We start from the raw sequence: 17,896 nt of genomic DNA, 5'->3' as shown, positions 1-17,896 counted from the left end.
ATTGGGGGAGAGGGGAGGGTGGGAAAAAAGCTTTGCAGAGGGATCAAGAGGCGAGAAACTGGAGTCTGGTCCTTCTACAGGTTGGGAAAAGCAGGGTAGGGGGTGGGTAAAAGGTAAAGGTAAAGGGACCCCTGACCATTAGGTCCAGTCGTGACTGACTCTGGGGTTGCGGCACTCATCTCGCTTTACTGGTCGAGGGAGCCGGTGTACAGCTTCCGGGTCATGTGACCAGCATGACTAAGCCGCTTCTGGCGAACCAGAGCAGCGCACAGAAACACCTTTTACCTTCCCGCTGGAGTGGTACCTATTTATCTACTTGCACTTTGGCGTGCTTTCGAACTGCTAGGTTGGCAGGAGCAGGGACCGAGCAACGGGAGCTCACCCCGTCGCGGGGATTCGAACCACCCACCTTCTGATTGGCAAGTCCTAGGCTCTGTGGTTTAACCCACAGCGCCACCCGCGTCCCTTATAGAGGGTGGGAGGCTGGCCCAAATCTGAAAACGCGATGCTACTGACCCTTAGAGCAGCTTGTTATTGGTCCTGGGGAAGGCTGAGAGGAGGCTGGGAGGGTAAACGGGGAACTTTCCTTGGGCAAAGCCAGTTTGAAGAAGAGTCCGCCTGCGCCCGGCAGGCAAGGAAAGGGGGTGGGAGTGGAAGCACCCAAACACAGACACAAGGCTTAATTTTTATTATTAGGAGGCATCCGGGGCGTAGGAAGGGGGGTGCGGTGGCGGCAGCCTGCCCTGGGTGTCATCCCTGAGGTGGGGTGACAAAAAGGCACACGGCAGGGGGCTCGCCCTGCTGCCCCATGTGCAGCGGCTCGAGTTGCCGCCACTGCCCACAGCAGATCACCGCGCGCTCCCCAGCTCGCCCCGCCCGCCCCCCAGGTGCACAGCATGGCTGCTGCTCCGGGCGTCTGTGCAGCTAACTCCACCACTGACTGAAGTTTTTGCCCGGAAGCGACGGGCGAGTTTCCAGGTCAGTGTAAAAATGCTCTGAAATGCTGCTGTTTGATTTATTATCCTCTCTTTGAGAGGCCTCTTTCCCTCTCCCCCCACTCTCTATCTCCAAATCCCCGGGCAGGTTGAAATAGTTATGCCAGGCATAGGCAAACTTGGCCTTCCAGCTGTTTTGGGAGTACAACTCCCATCATCCCTAGCTAACAGGACCAGTGGTCAGGGATGATGGGAACTCTAGTCTCAAAACATCTGGAGGGCCCAGTTTGCCTATGCCCGAGTTGTGCTTTACCAGCCTTTTGCTACACTACTCCTTGTCGTCCATACAGGGTAATCAAAACAAAAATAACAAGGTAAATTGGCTATAATCCCAGCAATTAATCCGTGTTTTTGTTTTAATTGTGGAGTTATATACAGTGGCAAGGGCAATTTTATTCTGGTAAATATACGTTGCTAGAAAGCTAATTACTTTGTACCAGGTTTCCTTTCAACATCCCATTAATTTGATTTTCTGCCTTATTGCCTATGCATCTCTAGGAGCCATACAGCTCCGCTGCTCCTGGGACTTGTTAAGTTGTGGGCGAACATATCAGACGACACAGCAATTCTTCCAAAGCAGCTCTTTATTTGTAACCTGGAACAGAACTGAGCTGAGGAGCTCAAGTCAGCCTGCTTATATAGAGCTCCACTAGAATGCAACAGTAACCATTTTCTGTAACTAGCCAATCACTGAACGTCATTTTCGATCCTTCATTTGCATACAAACTATCCAATCACTGAACGTCACTTTCGATCCTTCATTTGCATAACTATCTACAGTATCCCCCTGCTGGCCCAGGGTGAGAACTTCAGTACATAACAGGACTCCCCTCTCCCTTTGGGCGTACTTGTCTGCAGCAGCGGAGGAAGCCACTTGGGCACCTGGGGTGGCGTGTTCAGGAGCCTGTTTCCTCCCACTCAACCGCCCTACATCTGGGGGAGAGGCAGCAGGCGGACCGTTTGGGCAGCGCAAAGCCTGCGAGACGCATGACTTGGGAGCACTGCAGTTGCCATGATGAGTGCCACCCGGTATTTTGTCACCCCCTCAGTGGTGACACCCGGGGCGGCTCCTCGCCTTCCTTGTCAGCTCCAGGCATCCTGCTGCCACTGGATAGAAAGACGGAGGGGGACAGAAAGAAGCAGCCTGCTGCAGATGGAGGGAAGTGCTGAGGAAGCAGGGGGAAAGGAGAGCAAATGGAGAAAGAGGAACGGGATGGGGTTGGGGGGAGGACGAATAAATGCTGGCCTGCAGCTTTATCTTGATCTCAGAATTAACACTGGCAACCTTCCATTTGGATTTCTGCAATGTGTTATGCAAGGAGTTGAATTCTGAAACTTCAGTTAGTACCAATAGTGACTCTTGGGACATAGATTGGCACTTGGCAACAGATCCATATCTCATTTGGGCCTGGGTAGATCCCAGTCTGTTTTCAGGTGTGCATGTCTGATCTGAATAGGCCCACGTGCGGAACTCCTTCAGGTATCATGGCCCTAATTTGTGAAGGGTATAGATACCCTTGGGACACGGGTGGCGCTGTGGGTTAAACCACAGAGCCGATCAGAAGGTCGGCGGTTCGAATCCCTGCAACAGGGTGAGCTCCTGTTGCTCAGTCCCTGCTCCTGCCAACCTAGCAGTTCGAAAGCACATCAAAGTGCAAGTAGATAAATAGGGACCGCTCTGGCGGGAAGGTAAAAGGCGTTTCCGTGCGCTGCTCTGGTTCGCCAGAAGCGACTTAGTCATGCTGGTCACATGACCCGGAAGCTGTATGCCGGCTCCCTCGACCAGTAAAGCGAGATGAGCGCCGCAACCCCAGAGTCGGCCACGACTAGACCTAATGGTCAGGGGTCCCTTTACCTTTTTTATAGACACCCTTGCCCTTCCCAGCTGGACCGTAGGATGGTGGGTCCTTCTCTGGGAGCCCCCTGCAGATAAGATGCAGCAGAGGGCTGCCCTGACCACCCACTTCTTAACACCTGCTCTTGATATACTGCTTGCACCTGTTTGTTCACTGACTTATTGGCCTGAATGACATTTCAAGGTTCTCCTTGGCAGCTCAAAGTTTGAATTCAAGTGATCAGAGGATGGTGAGATCCAACGGTATCTTCTTGCTTGTAGGCCTGATATGGAGAGAGCAGCATAATGTCTTTTGTGTGTCCGGGTATCTGGGTTTGACTATAATTCTGTCTAATGTGGGTATAATGAAATGGACCCATTGCACTCCAAAGGACTTGGCTTAGCTTTTTGCACAGATGTTTCTCGTTGCTAAATCTTCAAACTCAAGCAGATATTATGTAGCAACATCTGCCTGGAGTTATGATGTGACAATTTTGGGACTTCACATTGAGAAAGAGAGAGAGAGAGAGAGGGAGGGAGGGATATTTATTTTTAATATCTTCTGCATATTCAAATTAACTTAATTTATTCTTCTACTTTAAATATATACTCTTTTGAAACTGCAGGTTGTAACAATAATCCTGCCAATGTTCTTATCTGTTTACAATGTATCTGTAAATATTCAATAAACCATTTTCATTCTTTTATAAAAAGTTTGTTATCTGGGTTTTTTATTTTTCTGGTAAGTTTTGCCATTTCTGCATATTCCTTAAGTTTTCTGTATCCATTCTTCCTTTGCTGGGACTTCTACTTCTTTCCATTTTGGGGCAAGTAGCATTATTGCTGCTGTAGTAGCATACACGAACAAGTTTCTATACAGTTTAGGTAGTTCTGTCCCTATAATTCCCAAAAGAAAAGCTTCTGGGCTTTTTACAAACATCATTTTAAACATCCTTTTCTATTCCTGATATATCATTTCCCAGTAAGCTTTAACCTTACTACAAGACCACCACATGATAAAAAGAACCTTATTTCTCTTTACATTTCCAACACTTATTTGATTTAGATTTATACATTTTTGCCATTTTTGCCAGTGGTTAGATACCATTGATAGATCGTTTTCTCTTAAACCATAACATGCTATAAATTTTATATCCATATTTCACAATCGTCCCCATGCTTCCATGTCTATATTATGACCAATTTCTATTGCACAATGTATCATTGGGGATTTTACTTCCTCATCCTTTGTCTCCCATTCCAATAATATTTTATAAATTATAGACAGCACTTTTACATTCCATTCCAACAGGTCTCTCTCCAGTTGTGATATTTGTTCCCCAGACCCTTGTAGCCTATCTTTCTTGAATACTCCATTCAAATGATGATATTGTATCCATGTTGTTAGTTTTCCTGATAATTCCTTATTTTTTATAAATTTATACTTTCCTCCCACTTGTTTTAACAAATTTTTGTAAGTTGTCCACCATTCTATCATATTGTAATCCTTTTATGTGAACCGCCCTGAGACCTCTGGGTATAGGGTGGTATATAAATTCAATTATTATTAATAATAATAATATTCTTTTTCTTTACCTCTATAATTTCCAACATTGAGAGCCAAAGAGGTTCCCCTCTAATAAATGCTTCTATTTATCCCATATTCTATACAATTCCCCCCTTATAAATCCTTTATGTACTTTCACCTTTTCATACCATAATGAAGCGTGCCAACCAAAAATATTATCATGGCCTTCTAAGTCTAGAATATGTGAATTCTCTAATGTTATCCATTCCTTCAACCAAGAAAGTCAGGATGCTTCCATTTTGTATCATTGCAAATGACCAATGGGTCCAATAGCAGAGGAAGCTTTTATAAATAAATGAATGAACTAAATCCCATTGTATTTCAACTCCCCTCTTTGTATCAGTTCAGCAAGAGGCCATCAATGGGTCCAACAGTAGAGGAAGCAGAGGAAGCTTTTATAAATAAATAAATAAATGGACTTTATAAATGAAAAGTGGAGCTATATGAGCAATAGACTGGGTGGGATTGGCTCCCATTGGTCAGCCTGCACAGCGCCAAACCTATTTCCTCACCACACTGTTCTGGAAAGTTGCAGTGACCCTTCTGTTGGGAGGATGCCATTGCAGTGCAAGCCAGCTCCACCTGCATTGATGTGCAGTCCCTTTTAATTACCCCTGATAAACTCCTCAGGGAGGGAAGAGGCACAATGATTTTGTGTGGGAGGGCAGGCAAACTCCTATGCACGACTTCCCTTGGGAGGAGAAGATAGGCAAATTCACACCCACCAATGCGTATCCACACCCTGTGCGAGGAACAACAGTGTCTTTCAGGAATCCAGGATAGCTGCAATGTTTTACTCAATTACTAAACTATTTCTTTTCTTCTCAACTGAGAATTATATGGGTTGGCCTAGGCTCTTCTTTTCCACATGGCATAGATTGTTCTCCTATAAAAGCCACCAGCATTGGCCAAGGCGAAGTCCTTGTCTCTGTGCCTCTGAGTTTAAGGGAAATGGCGTTTGGTGAAACTCTGTGGATGCTGATATTATATACAACTATTTTCATTCATTTCTTGCTGTTAGTGTGGGGAGTTTCTTATCGTCTTACCAGGACCCACCTGCCTCGAGGACTGTCCTATCGCCCAATAATGCTGCTTCACGATTTCTTAGTGGGATATGGATTGGCACTAGTAAGTATATTTTACATATATCATGGGGATGAAGACACCTCTATGAAAGGGGCTGCAACCCTTTAGAGTCAATAAAATAATTTAGAATAATTCTTTTTAAAAATGCTCATTAATTTGAAAATATTGAAACCAATCTGATACCCATTCTTGAATTTCTTCTAACTTTTTCATTTTACATGCATTACCAGAAAAACACAGTATGTCTCTATAAGTACCCCAATTATCTTGAATGTTTAATTTCCTTAGTGCACTGGCTTCAATAGGAGATAATCATAAAAGTGATTTCCGTTCAAGTAAATTTTGATATCTGGTCAAAAAATTTTTATCTCCCGCCCTCTGCTGCCCACTACTTTCTTTCTCTTATAAAAGAAAATCACCAAGCTGCTTTATTGCTTCCAGTACCTTAACCACGTTTTTCATCAGGTTTTCCATGAACAAGACCACATCATCCGCAAATGCCCTCAGTTCGTAAGTTTGAAGACTCACTTGGGGGCTTCGTATATCATTTTCTCTAATAACCCCACACAACAGTTCTAAAACCAAAATAAACAATAATGGTGAAAGTAGACAATCTTCTCTTGTTTCCTTGCCAATAATGCATTTTTCTTATAAAATTCTGTTTACTGTTTGCAAATCGCTCTGTATATAATGTATTTATTCCTCTCACAAATTTCTTCCTGAACCCCATTTTATCTAGTAATTCCCACCCCCAACTCCAAGAAGCATTACACTGGGTAACAATTTTTTACTTTTTGAATGTTGTCTAGATTTCTACAACTGATTTAGGGTATTTTTGCACTGCTGAATCAGGAAATGGCATCCGTTTCTCTCCATCAGGTCAGGTTTACTGTAAACTGAATGGTGGGCATTGATAAAGGTAAGTACACGTAAATTGCATGTTGCTTCGCCATTTTTCAAACTTCAGGGCTTGAACTTCCGTTTCTTGGAACTCCTGGAATGCTCAGTCCTTCTTCGTGTAATGCTGAGCACGGTCCCTACTTTCCCACATGCACAGAAAACATGGGTACTTGGTGAAGCCAGACTGTTGTCCCAACAAAAAGTTCACCATCTTCAGGTCAACACAAATAAACCACTTATGCTGATCATAACCAATTTTCTCCAGCACATACTTCACCGCTTCATAGTTCTCCTTCAGTGTACTTGAGTGAGCCAGGGGTATAGAGGCAAACTGGTTGCCGTTGTGTAGCAGAACACATTTCAGTGATCGCTTGCTGCTGTCAATGAACAGTCTCCAATCTTTGGGTTCGTACTGTGGCACTCCAAGCTTGAGCAGAAGCTGCGCAATATCTGCACAGTACACCACGTCTTTCTCTTCCGAGAAAAAACGGAGGTACTCTTGATGCCTGTTGCGGAAGAAGCTGATGCAAGCACTGTCAGAGAGGTTTTTTTCCTTCAATCTGGATGCCAACAGTTCGGCAGAGTCCTTTACAAGCTGAGGTTGCGAACTAGATCATTCAATTCCTTTTGCGAAAATGGATGTGGGAGCATCATCTTCAAGAACCACTTCTTCTTCTTCATGTCCTTCAACACTGGAGGCATCTTCGTCACTAATGTCAGGAAGATCTCCGAAGATAGGCACTGGAATTTCATCACAATGAGCTACAGGTCGATGTGCTGATTGAAGATCAGGATACTTGAGGCTGCTCCAGTTCTTTCTGTTGATCCCAGTGGCACCAATTTATGGAAGATTTCGAGGTTTTATGACTTCAAACTGATCCCCTTTCGACATAATCACCCAGAACTATTGGACCTGAATACTTCTTGTCATTAAAATAATCATTTCCAATCAAAACAATTATTCGACATGGCATTTTACCCCCACCAACTTCTTCTAAAATGCTCCACACAAGCGTACATGTGAACAAAAACATAAAAAAATGACATGTGGCCATAGCTCAAAAACTTGACCTGATTGAGCAAAACCAATGTGATTTTTGGATTCAGCGCATCAGATTCATCCTAAATCAACTAAAAAAACGCAGACAACAAATTTGTTGTTGACCAGTGAATTATCAAACACTTTCTCTGCATCTAGAAAAACCATGGGTAATTGCTAATCATTTCTTTTTTCAAAATATTCAGTAGCATTTAATGCAATTGCAACATTATCTTTTAACTGCCTCATCGGCAGAAATGCTTTCTGGTCTTCATGTATTAAGTTTCCTAACACTTGTTTGAGTCTTCTTGCTAATATTGCCGCAAACCATTTATAATTACAATTAAGCAAAGTAATAGGTCTATAATTATTGACTTGGGCTGGGTCATGATCTTGTTTTGCTATCAATGTGATATTGGCATACTCATAATAATTTTATTATTTATATCTCGCCCATCTGGTTGGGTTTACCTAGCCACTCTGGGCGGCTTACAGCATATATAAGCATAATAAAACATCAAACATTAACAAACAGAATATCTTATACAGACTAAAATAAACCTATAAATCAATATAAAATAATAATAATAATAATAATAATAATACCCAAATTAAAATAGCTGCCAATCCCAACAAAACATTTAACCAACCCCAACCCAACAAAAACAAAACAGGGGAACTAAAATTAAAGATTTTAAATTTTTTTAGCCAGTTGCCATATCCGAAGAGTTGTTCCAGCAATGCCCCTCTGGCCTCCCAGCATCCCCTTTTAGCTGTTCAAGGTGAGTCTGGTCCCTGCCCCCTAGGCCAAGGGGAAATGGGCCTTTCAGCAGGAAATGGTCTTCCAAGTGTCAGGTATCTCACCTTGTGTCAAAGTACTGGACATGATCATTTCTAAAGGCTAGATTAGACGGTCCCAAAATACTTTTTTAAGTATTAAAAAATTGCAAGTGGAAAAATATCTAATGCTAATTATGCATGCTAAATGTTTTGTTTTAAACAGGCAGGAATTCTGGAAAAAATGGGCATCTGCCATAGATATTCCATAATCAGGGCCATGTGCCTATTCATTCCGATAATGAAGGACTCCAAACTGATCATAAAGGACCTGGTTTTTGATGGGGTGCCTGTGAGGGTGTACTGGCCCAAGACATCACCTGCTGGGAACAGGAAAGGAATCATCTTTCTTCATGGAGGTGCTGCGGTGGCTGGAAGCATTCGTAAGTTCTGTGAAATGTGTTTGAAATGGTAGAACCTCTATTTACAACTGCCACCACTTGCAGACATTCTGAGTTGCGACCACAGCAAACCCGGAAGTAACTGGCGGGTTTGCTGCCGTTCACACATGCACAGAAGTGGGCAATTGTCGTCCATGCCTGCGCACAATGGTGTCTCTCCCAGCGACCCGTTTCGCCATAAGGACGGTGTGGCGATCACACAGGGCCCCCGGACGTTTCACAGTCTATTGACCCTGTGCCACCACTGCGGTTGCTTTCTTCACTGCCACCACCCCGCTTCTCACGGGGACACACGGAGTCCAGACAGTTGTTAACATAAACAAATAATCAAGTTTATTTTTAAGAGCAGGAACAAGCATATGGTTGCAGTTTATTTTCCTCTGGTCAGTTTCCTAATCTTAGTTCCTACAACTTCAAACTGAATTATTCCCAACTATCTATCTAACTCCCTAACAATTCCTCTCACTCTCTCACAATACAACTCAACCCCCACTGCGTATTCCACTTTCTTCCTTCTCCCACACCCAAGCCTCAACTCCCAACTGACAAACCTCAACTCCCAACTCCCAAACCTCAACCGTCAACCCCCAGACCTCAACTGTCAACTCCCAGAGCTCAACTGACTTTTCAAAACCTCCCACTCTATCTTTTACTCCCCCCTCGCATTCTCACTGGCCAATCACCTCACACCCATTTTAACCCTTTCCTTGACACATCCTAGGGGGCAAACGCCACATTCCTCCCCCCTTAAGAAGATTGACTCAGTAGGGATAACCTAACCTAGTTATTCTCCTGATCAATCAGCAGTACATTTTTATGGCAAATAAACATTTCCTAACCTGTCATTTCACCCTTCACATCACATCTAACATTTGCACATCAAATACTGTGTTCTGGTAAAATATACATATATACAAAAACCTGTTACATGTTAGGTATTCAGTTAACTTTCAACTGCAGGTCTTCTGGACAAAGCATCTGTGACGGTATTCAGGGTCCCTTTCACATTTTTAATTGTAAAATTAAAGTCTTGCAGTGATAGGGCCCACCTCAACAACTTACTGTTGGTCTTCATTGTCCTCAACCACAACAAGGGTGAATGGTCAGTACATAAAGTAAAAGTTCGGCCCCAGATGTACGGCTTCAGCTTCTGTAATGCCCATACAATGGCAAGGCATTCCTTCTCGATGGTCGAATAATGTCTTTCCCTTGGTAGTAGTTTCTTGCTTATGAAGGTGATGGGATGCAGGTCGTCCTTCTCTCCCTGTTGGCACAGCACGGCCCTGATCCCGGCATTAGATGCATCGGTGAAGACGGTGAACTCACTATCATAATCAGGAGCAACAAGGACTGGATTTGATGTCAAGGCCCTTTTTAAGGCATCAAACGCCTGCTGACATGCTGCTGTCCAGTATCTTAATCTATTCAGGATTTTGTCCACCAATCGCTGAAAAGTTGCTGGTGCATTCTTTAAGCCAAAGGGCATTATTTTAAATTCAAACAACCCTAAAGGACTTCTGAACGTAGTTTTCTCCTGGTCCTTAGGGTCCATTTCTACTTCATAGTACCCCTTTGTTAAGTCTAGGCAGGTGATGTAATGACACTGGCCTATAGCTTCGTTCAGGTCATCTAAACGCGGCATTGGATATGCATCCGCTTTAGTGACATGGTTCAGCTTCCTATAATCTAGGCAAAATCTAATAGCTCCATCAGATTTGTCTAATAACACTATGGGTGCTGCCCAGGGACTTTCCGAAGTGGTTATAATCCCTGCCTTCAGCATTGCCCTTATCTCATTGCTAACTTTCCCCACATACTCTCCAGTTATTCTATGTGGGTTGACAGCAATTGGCTTAGCATCTCCAGTGTCAATATGATGTACAACTCCCATGTGTGCACCAACAATGCTATTATGGGCTTGTTGCAAAATCTTTTCTCTATAGGTATGAGGGATTACTAACTGTCTTTTCACTTCTTCATGGTGGGTCAAGGACTTCTCGATATAAAAGGCCCTTGCTCAAACAAAACCGTTCTGGGCACTCAGGAGTTAACGACCTCTCCGACTCGGCTGCCTCAAAGTACTTTTGTAACTCAGTATCTTCTTTTTGCTTTTTGGCAAAACTTGAGGTTTGACTTTTAGTCAAAGGAAATAAAAAGGTGTCTTTTCTTTCTTCACACTGATCATTCCCTTGCTGTCCTTCAGCATTGTCTGCCTCTGCTACTGTATCCACCCCCTCAGGATTAGGTGACTGTGGGCTCCCTTTTGCTCTGGTAACTATGAAAGTACTCTGCACATGTTCTAAAATGTCCCAACCAATGAGCACATGGGCGGGAATTTTTTCCGACAGGGCTACCTGCCACTTCCCTGCCCAGTTTTTGAATCTGACATCTACTTCCGCCACCTTTAGGATTTCTGCTTGTTTCGAAATTCCTTTTAATTTCATTACTTTTCCTGGAATTATGGCATCATCCCTAATTATATCCGGGTGGACTATGGTGACTTGCGATCCTGTGTCCTTTAACCCGAGATATCTTTTTCCGTCTATCCAGATATACTCTCCAGCGTTCTTTAACAAGAGCTTATCTTGTTGAATCACATAACAGTGCAGGACTTTGGCCTCTACTACCTCAGCAGACTCAGGCCTAGTTGGCATGTCTGTTTCCTTGACAACCTGGCTAGTTGGGCTCTGCTCCACAGACTGGATACAATGTCTGTTTCTGTGTGGTACGATAACTAGATGTTTCTTTTCCTGTTTTACAATCAAAACGTTTACTACCTAATTTCCCACATCTCCAGCATGAAATGTCTTTGGGTCCTGCATAACTTGTTTTATTTACTTTTCCCTCAGTAAACTCTGTATGGGTGTGTGCCTTCTCATGTGGGCTTCCCTATGAGGGGCTGCCTCTCTTATCGGTTTCTGAGGTAAACTTTCCTTTGGTTTGCTGAAAGTTATTCTTGTTTGTTTCCCAATATCTCCCACCAAATTTTGGCCCATCAAATCCATGGTCTCTGATTTCATTTATTTTATCAGCTAAACCCGCTGCTTCCTCTGTTGTCTTGGGGTTTCTTTCTTTTATCAGGTACTTCAATTGGCCATTTATTGTGTCGTAAAATTGCTCCAACGCCATCACTTCTCTAATTTTAGGTACTGTGTCTGCATTCTCTTGCTCTAACCATATTGTGAGGTAAGTTTTTATCTTTGCACCCATCTGCACATAGGTTTCCTCCCTCACCTTTGTCACACTTCTAAATTTTTTCCTCAACTGCTCTGAGGTAATCCCAAAGCGTGTATATGCTAACTGCTTGTACACCTCAAAATTTCGGGATTGTTCCTCAGTCATTTGAGCCTATAATTCGGCCAGAGGACCGCTTATTCTAGCTCTCAAGATCATCATTTTATCTTCCTCTCTTACTTGAAAATCGTGACAGGCTCTCTCGAAGGCTACTAGAAATGCTTCTGGGCTATCCCTATCTCTAAATTCAGGAAAGCGTTTTAAATCTATCTTCATTTGATTCTGCCCATCGGTGTTATTACTATTATTACTATTTTCTAATACCATTAGTTCCAACCGTCTCATCTCTAACTGAAACCGCTGCTGTTCCCTTTCCTGCTCTGCCCTCAATTTTTCTTTTTCCAATTCTTTCTCAAGCCTATTTTTATCAAGCTCTAATTTCAAGTTATATTCTTGTACTAATTTCCACTTTTCAAAATCCTCTGAAAACTGTGGAACTTCTGCTTCAGGTGGGGTTTTAGTCATCTCTTCTATTCTGGTTTCTTCCCCCGGGGATTCCCATTCTCTTCTCCAGAGCTTTCATGTTGGTTTTCTCTCACTGGGTGCTTAGTCTTCTTGGGTGGCATTATGGTTGAGTCAATATTTTGCACTAATTAAATAAGAGACTTTTACTCTCAGCACTGTTCCTCCCAGCTTGGCTTTCCAAGACCCCGGTCCCCAAAGTATAGCTTTAGGTTTTTTCCTCTAACCTTTCAAGCTTACTTCCTCTGACCCTGAGCCTAAGCCCCCGCCAAAACAGTCTTTTGAGATCTCTTGCTCTTATTGTTATCTCGGCCAAATGGCAATCTGGGGTTTATCCTCAATCACACCCTCAGGCCAGGTAATCACTTCATGTATAATAATAATATATTTATACCCTGCCCATCTAGCTGAGTTTCCTTAGCTACTCTGGGGGGCTTCCAATAAAATATTAAAATACAATAGTCCTTCAGATATTAAAAGCTTCCCTAAACAGGGCTGCCTTCAGATGTCTTCTAAAAATCTGGTAGGTGTCTTTTCCTTTGACATCTGGTGGGAGGGCATTCCAAAGGGTGGGCACTACTACAGAGAAGGCCCTCTGCCTGGTTCCCTGTAACTTCGCTTCTTGCAGTGAGGGAACTGCAAGAAGGCCCTCGGTGCTGGACCTCAGTGTCCAGGCAGAACTATAGGGGTGGAGATGCTCCTTCAGGTATACTGGATGGAGGCCGGTTAGGGCTTTAAAGGTCAACACCAACACTTTGAATTGTGCTTGGAATCGTACTGGGAACCAATTTTGGTCTTTCAAGACTGGTGTTATGTGGTCTCGGCGGCTGCTCCCAGTCACCAGTCTAGTGGCTGCATTCTGGATTAGTTGTAGTTTCCGGGTCACCTTGAAAGGTAGCCCCACATAGAGCGCATTGCCGTAGTCCAAGCAGGAGATAACTAGAGCATGCACCACTCTGGCGAGACAGTCTGCGGGCAGGTAGGGTATCAGCCTGCATTCCAGATGGAGCTGGTCAACAGTTGCCCTGGACGCAGAATTGACCTGTGCCTCCATGGACATTAAAAACAGACATTTATGACACAGCAATATTAGTCATATCCAGTCCTTTTTTTCCTAGAAAAAGAGGTGCCAGTACTCACCACGAAGTTGTTAAGGTAAGTGCCACACTTTTAAACAACAACAACAAAGAGGTGCCAGTACTGCATACCCTTGTGTACCCCCTGGGGGGGAAAGCATTGGTCATATCTGTTAATTTCAACAGGTTTACTTTCAGTAGGACTAACTCACAGTGGATTCAACTCACAGTGATTTCAATGTGAACGACCAAGGAAATGTGTAATGGAGCGTAACAAATAATTGCTCACAGCAGGTTATGTGTGATGTGTTTCCCCCCCCCCCCAGGAACCTCTGAAATGATCTGCCGTTCCATTGCCCACCAAACTGACTCAGTGGTTATGTGTGCTGAGTAAGTATCTTCATGCTTGTTGTAGCAGAAAAAAGAGTATTTCCCCTCAGTTTCTAACCCTTCCACATGAGCCCAGAAAAAAGCTGATTTTGCCAACATGGTGAATTTGCCAACCTTTAGAATGGGTGTTCACCTTTGTATTTTGATTTTTATGCCTTTGGACCCAATCCCTCTGGCTTTAATGATAAGAAGAGCTCTGCTGGATCAGGCCATTAAACTACTTTTACAGAAAAGCACCACATCAACCCATAAAAAGCCATTAGGATTCTTCTCCTAAGGCAAAATGGCCCTGCGGTTGAGAGGGAAAGTGCAGCTGGAGTTAAGGTGAACTTCTCTCCGGCAAATAAGCTCAAGCTGTTCCCAACTGTCCCGTCAGCCACACTTACCATCCAATGAGAGCAGTGGTACATTGGGCAATGGGAGAAGTGTCATTTGCCAGGGCTTCAGAGCCCTTTACAAGGCAAGCCTTCCCGACAGTAATGGACATCATCTCTCCCAATGGCTGCCCTCACTGCCTTAATGCACCTTTGGTGCATGATCTGAAGCCTCCTGGCCAAGGTGGGTGAACTGGAGTTCTTGGCTTTAAGGCCATATGGTTTAAAGTGGGCAGAAAGAGTGGGAAGCACTGATCTCAGGAAGGCATGGTGGGACATACTGGAGGTGATTCAGAACTGGGGTTGTTTTCCTGAGATGGAAAAGGAAATCAAGGAAACATTCAAAATATAGAAGTTGGTTATATTAGGCATGTCATGTGGAAAGTGGCCTGGGGAAATGTGTTTGTCGCTCTCTCTGAACTCTAGAACATGTGGACATTCAATGAAGCTGAATGCTAGAAGATTCAGATAAAAGAAAGTACTTATCCATACAGTGCAAAGTTAAACTATGGAACTAATTCCCACAGAAAGCAGAGATAGCTTCCAATGTGGATGGCTTTGAAAAGGGATTAAATAATTGGGCAGAGTATAAGGCTACCAGTGGCTCCTAGCTATGCTGGCTATAGTCTGCCTCTATGGTCGGAATCAGATTTGACCAGCGGCCACTGAGAATGGGATGCTGAACTAGCATTATATTTGGGTGCAGAGCATCAGCCACAGGGGCTGAATGTTGCACTCTGGGCCACTTCATTTCCCCTCTGACCCCAGACCCCACCCCTGCACCATTGCCCCTCTATTGCACCATCCTTGAGTGGCATCTGACTGGTGTGAATGTGTCTTGCTTGCTTGGTTGGAGGGTAGAGAAAGGTGTGTGGCTGTGTGTAGGAACCAACCTACTTGTCCAGTGGGAAAGTTCGCATTTGCTTTCCATTTTGCTCTCTGGTCCGCCCACAGCTGACATGTGGCCCCCAGGAAGGTTGCATAGAAAGGAATGTGGCCCTAGGGGTGCCACCCTTGCAATATGCCATTGCAGGAAAATGCTGCAAAGTGTATGATGTGTTATGTACTGAAGTTCTCACCCTGGGCCAGCAGGGGGATACTGTAGATAGTTATGCAGATGAAGGATCGAAAGTGACGTTCAGTGATTGGATAGTTTGTATGCAAATGAAGGATTGAAAGTGACATTCAGTGATTGGCTAGTTACAGAAAATGGTTACTGTTGCATTCTATTGGAGCTCTATATAAGCAGGCTGACCGAGCTCCTCAGTTCAGTTCTGTTCCAGCTTACAAATAAAGAGCTGCTTTGGAAGAATCGCTGTGTCGTCTGATATGTCCGCCCATGACTTAACATGATGAATGCTGATGACATCTTGCCTTCTCTTTAGGTATCGCTTAGCTCCTGAGCATCCATATCCAGTCCCTGTACTGGACTGTTTAACTGCTGTAATATACTTTATGAAAAATGCAAAGGAATATGGAGTGGACGCCAGCTGCATTGCCATTGCTGGGGAGAGTAGTGGAGGCACTTTTACTGCAGCCATTTGCCAAGAACTGGTGACCAGAGAGGACCTCCCAAGAGTGCGAGCTCAGGTCCTCATTTACCCATTCCTCCAAGGAATGGACTTCAATCTGCCATCCTATCAGCAAAACCATTCAGTTCCTCCTATGTTCCGGAAAAGAACTGTCAAAGTTGGTTTGACATATCTCACTGGGAAGACAATGAATGTAGATGGAGTTCTGAAAGGCGCCCATGTCCCTCCTGATTTGAGAGAGAAATACCAAAAATGGATAAGTGCTGATAACATTCCAGAAGAATTTAAAGCTAGGGGCTATGTTCCTGTAGAACCTGCTCCATTTTCAGAAGAACTTTATGAACAAGTTAAAAGAGGTACTGAGACAATGTTTGCCCCCCTTCTAGCAGAGGATGACATAATCCGCCAGCTCCCGGGGACTTTCATTCTAACCTGTGAATATGATGGATTCCGGGACGATGGGCTGTTGTACAAGAAGCGGTTAGAGGACAATGGTGTGCCAGTGACATGGTATCATGTTCAAGATGGATACCACGGAATAATGGCCTTGGCTGGTTGGGGGCCACTTGCATTCCTGAACACACAGAAATGTTTGCAGAGTGTAATACAGTTCTTAAAAGGTTTATAGACATGAATGACCTTGTAGGAGTGCAAATATCCAGAGTGTGGGGTCAGGTGGGACTACTATGAGGTATTATAAAATATGCATCAAGTCATTGTATCCACGATGAATGCATTGTGTTGACTGGGTTTAATTCATTGACAATAATTTCTGATCAAATCCCACAACCCTCTGCATCTCTGGCCATTTCCTCTACTGCCCATCTCTCTTGCTTGACAAGTCACTTACACAGCCCAGTTGCTTCGCCGGGCAGGCATCCTGGGTCATCAAAGACAGTGGGCAGTTTCTTTGATGTAGCTTTTCTGATGTTAATCTTAGGATGTTAATCTTATGGCCAGGAAACAGATCTCACCTGAAGGTTATAATGATCGCTGTCTTCCTGGCCATCCTCCTTATCATGTATATTGCTTGTTTATGACCTCAGGGGTTGCCAAATGTACTCCTTTGTAGTTCTGTTTTGTTTACCCCAGAAATATGTGTACTTAATTAGTTTTGGTAGTTTAACTTTGTCCCCATATGGGGTTTGTTGAAATGCTCAGAGGAAATCTGGTTGGTTCTTATGAACACTCTGTAAAAGTTCTTTTGTGAATAAAACGACCTGGGCCAAGGGAGATTATTATACTCACCCTTCCCAGAGTCTTGCTGGTTCAAGCCTCTGTGTATTCTTATTAATCAGAGTTCAATCCTTCCTTTACTTTGAGAACACCTCAAGTGGTGCTCCAGGTGAGGCAAACCTAAAAGGGAACCGTGTGAGGTTTTTTTGGGGGGGAAACCTCAGCGTGTGAGGCAAAGCTAAAAAGAAAACCTCAGCATTTGAGGCACAGCAAAAGGAAACCTCAGCGAAAGGAAACCCCCAGGATTGGACTCTCCTCGGAGCTAGCAACCTGCTATCCCTCGGTCGCGGTGGATCATCTCCTGCAAAACGATTCCCGGACTTAGGATCTCATTTGCTCGGAACGAGCCCCAAAGACGCGCGTCTATTACCCTTCAGGTGAGATCATGAGAAGCAAGCTTTCACATGTGCAGGAAAAGCATAGGAATAATTCTTCCGATAAATTTATTGCTTTATTGTTTAGCGCCCAGCCACGCTTCCCCTGCGGGCCTCTGCAGCTTCTGTTTACGCAGTGTGGCTTTGGAGTGGTCGTAAAGCAATTAGCAGAATTACACAGCATCTGTGTGTCGAAAGGGCAGTAAATATGTCCAAACATTTCTTCTATCCTAATTTCTCTTCATTGGGAACAAAATAGCGTATTTACAATCCACAACAGCCATCAGAGTGGAGCTGCATTTTCTCTGCGTCCTTCTCTCTCAGTGCAGCGACGCAACAACCTGTTTTCGATTTTCACTCAGCTCACAGCATTCCAAGCTGCTTTCATCACGTCCTGGCGTACTTCCCTTGTACGCACCTCCTCTCAGGCTCGAGACACAGAAGGTTAACCCTTCACTACACCCAACACCCCCTCTTG

At 44.0% G+C, this 17,896-nt stretch overlaps 1 protein-coding gene across 2 annotated transcripts; it reads left to right on the top strand.

Annotated features, from left to right (window-relative positions):
• The first annotated feature begins 5,259 nt into the window (after positions 1-5,259).
• Positions 5,260-17,081, top strand: LOC308464730 (arylacetamide deacetylase-like 4). 2 transcript variants are annotated; one of them, XM_080984280.1, is made up of 4 exons: positions 5,260-5,545; positions 8,446-8,662; positions 13,839-13,902; positions 15,662-17,081. In XM_080984280.1, exons 1-4 carry the CDS (start codon positions 5,369-5,371, stop codon positions 16,434-16,436), a joined length of 1,233 nt encoding a protein of 410 aa, XP_080840406.1. In that variant the 5' UTR covers positions 5,260-5,368; the 3' UTR covers positions 16,437-17,081. The 2 variants fall into 2 exon arrangements, with proteins under 2 accessions (XP_080840406.1, XP_080840405.1); XM_080984279.1 differs by having other exon boundaries at positions 5,261-5,549; positions 8,450-8,662.
• Positions 17,082-17,896: the final 815 nt, after the last annotated feature.

The sequence above is a fragment of the Podarcis pityusensis genome, assembly GCF_964106645.2.
Source record: "Podarcis pityusensis genome assembly, chromosome: 16".
In the NCBI taxonomy this organism is placed as follows: Eukaryota; Metazoa; Chordata; class Lepidosauria; order Squamata; family Lacertidae; genus Podarcis; species Podarcis pityusensis.
This window is presented reverse-complemented; position numbering and strand designations above follow the sequence as displayed.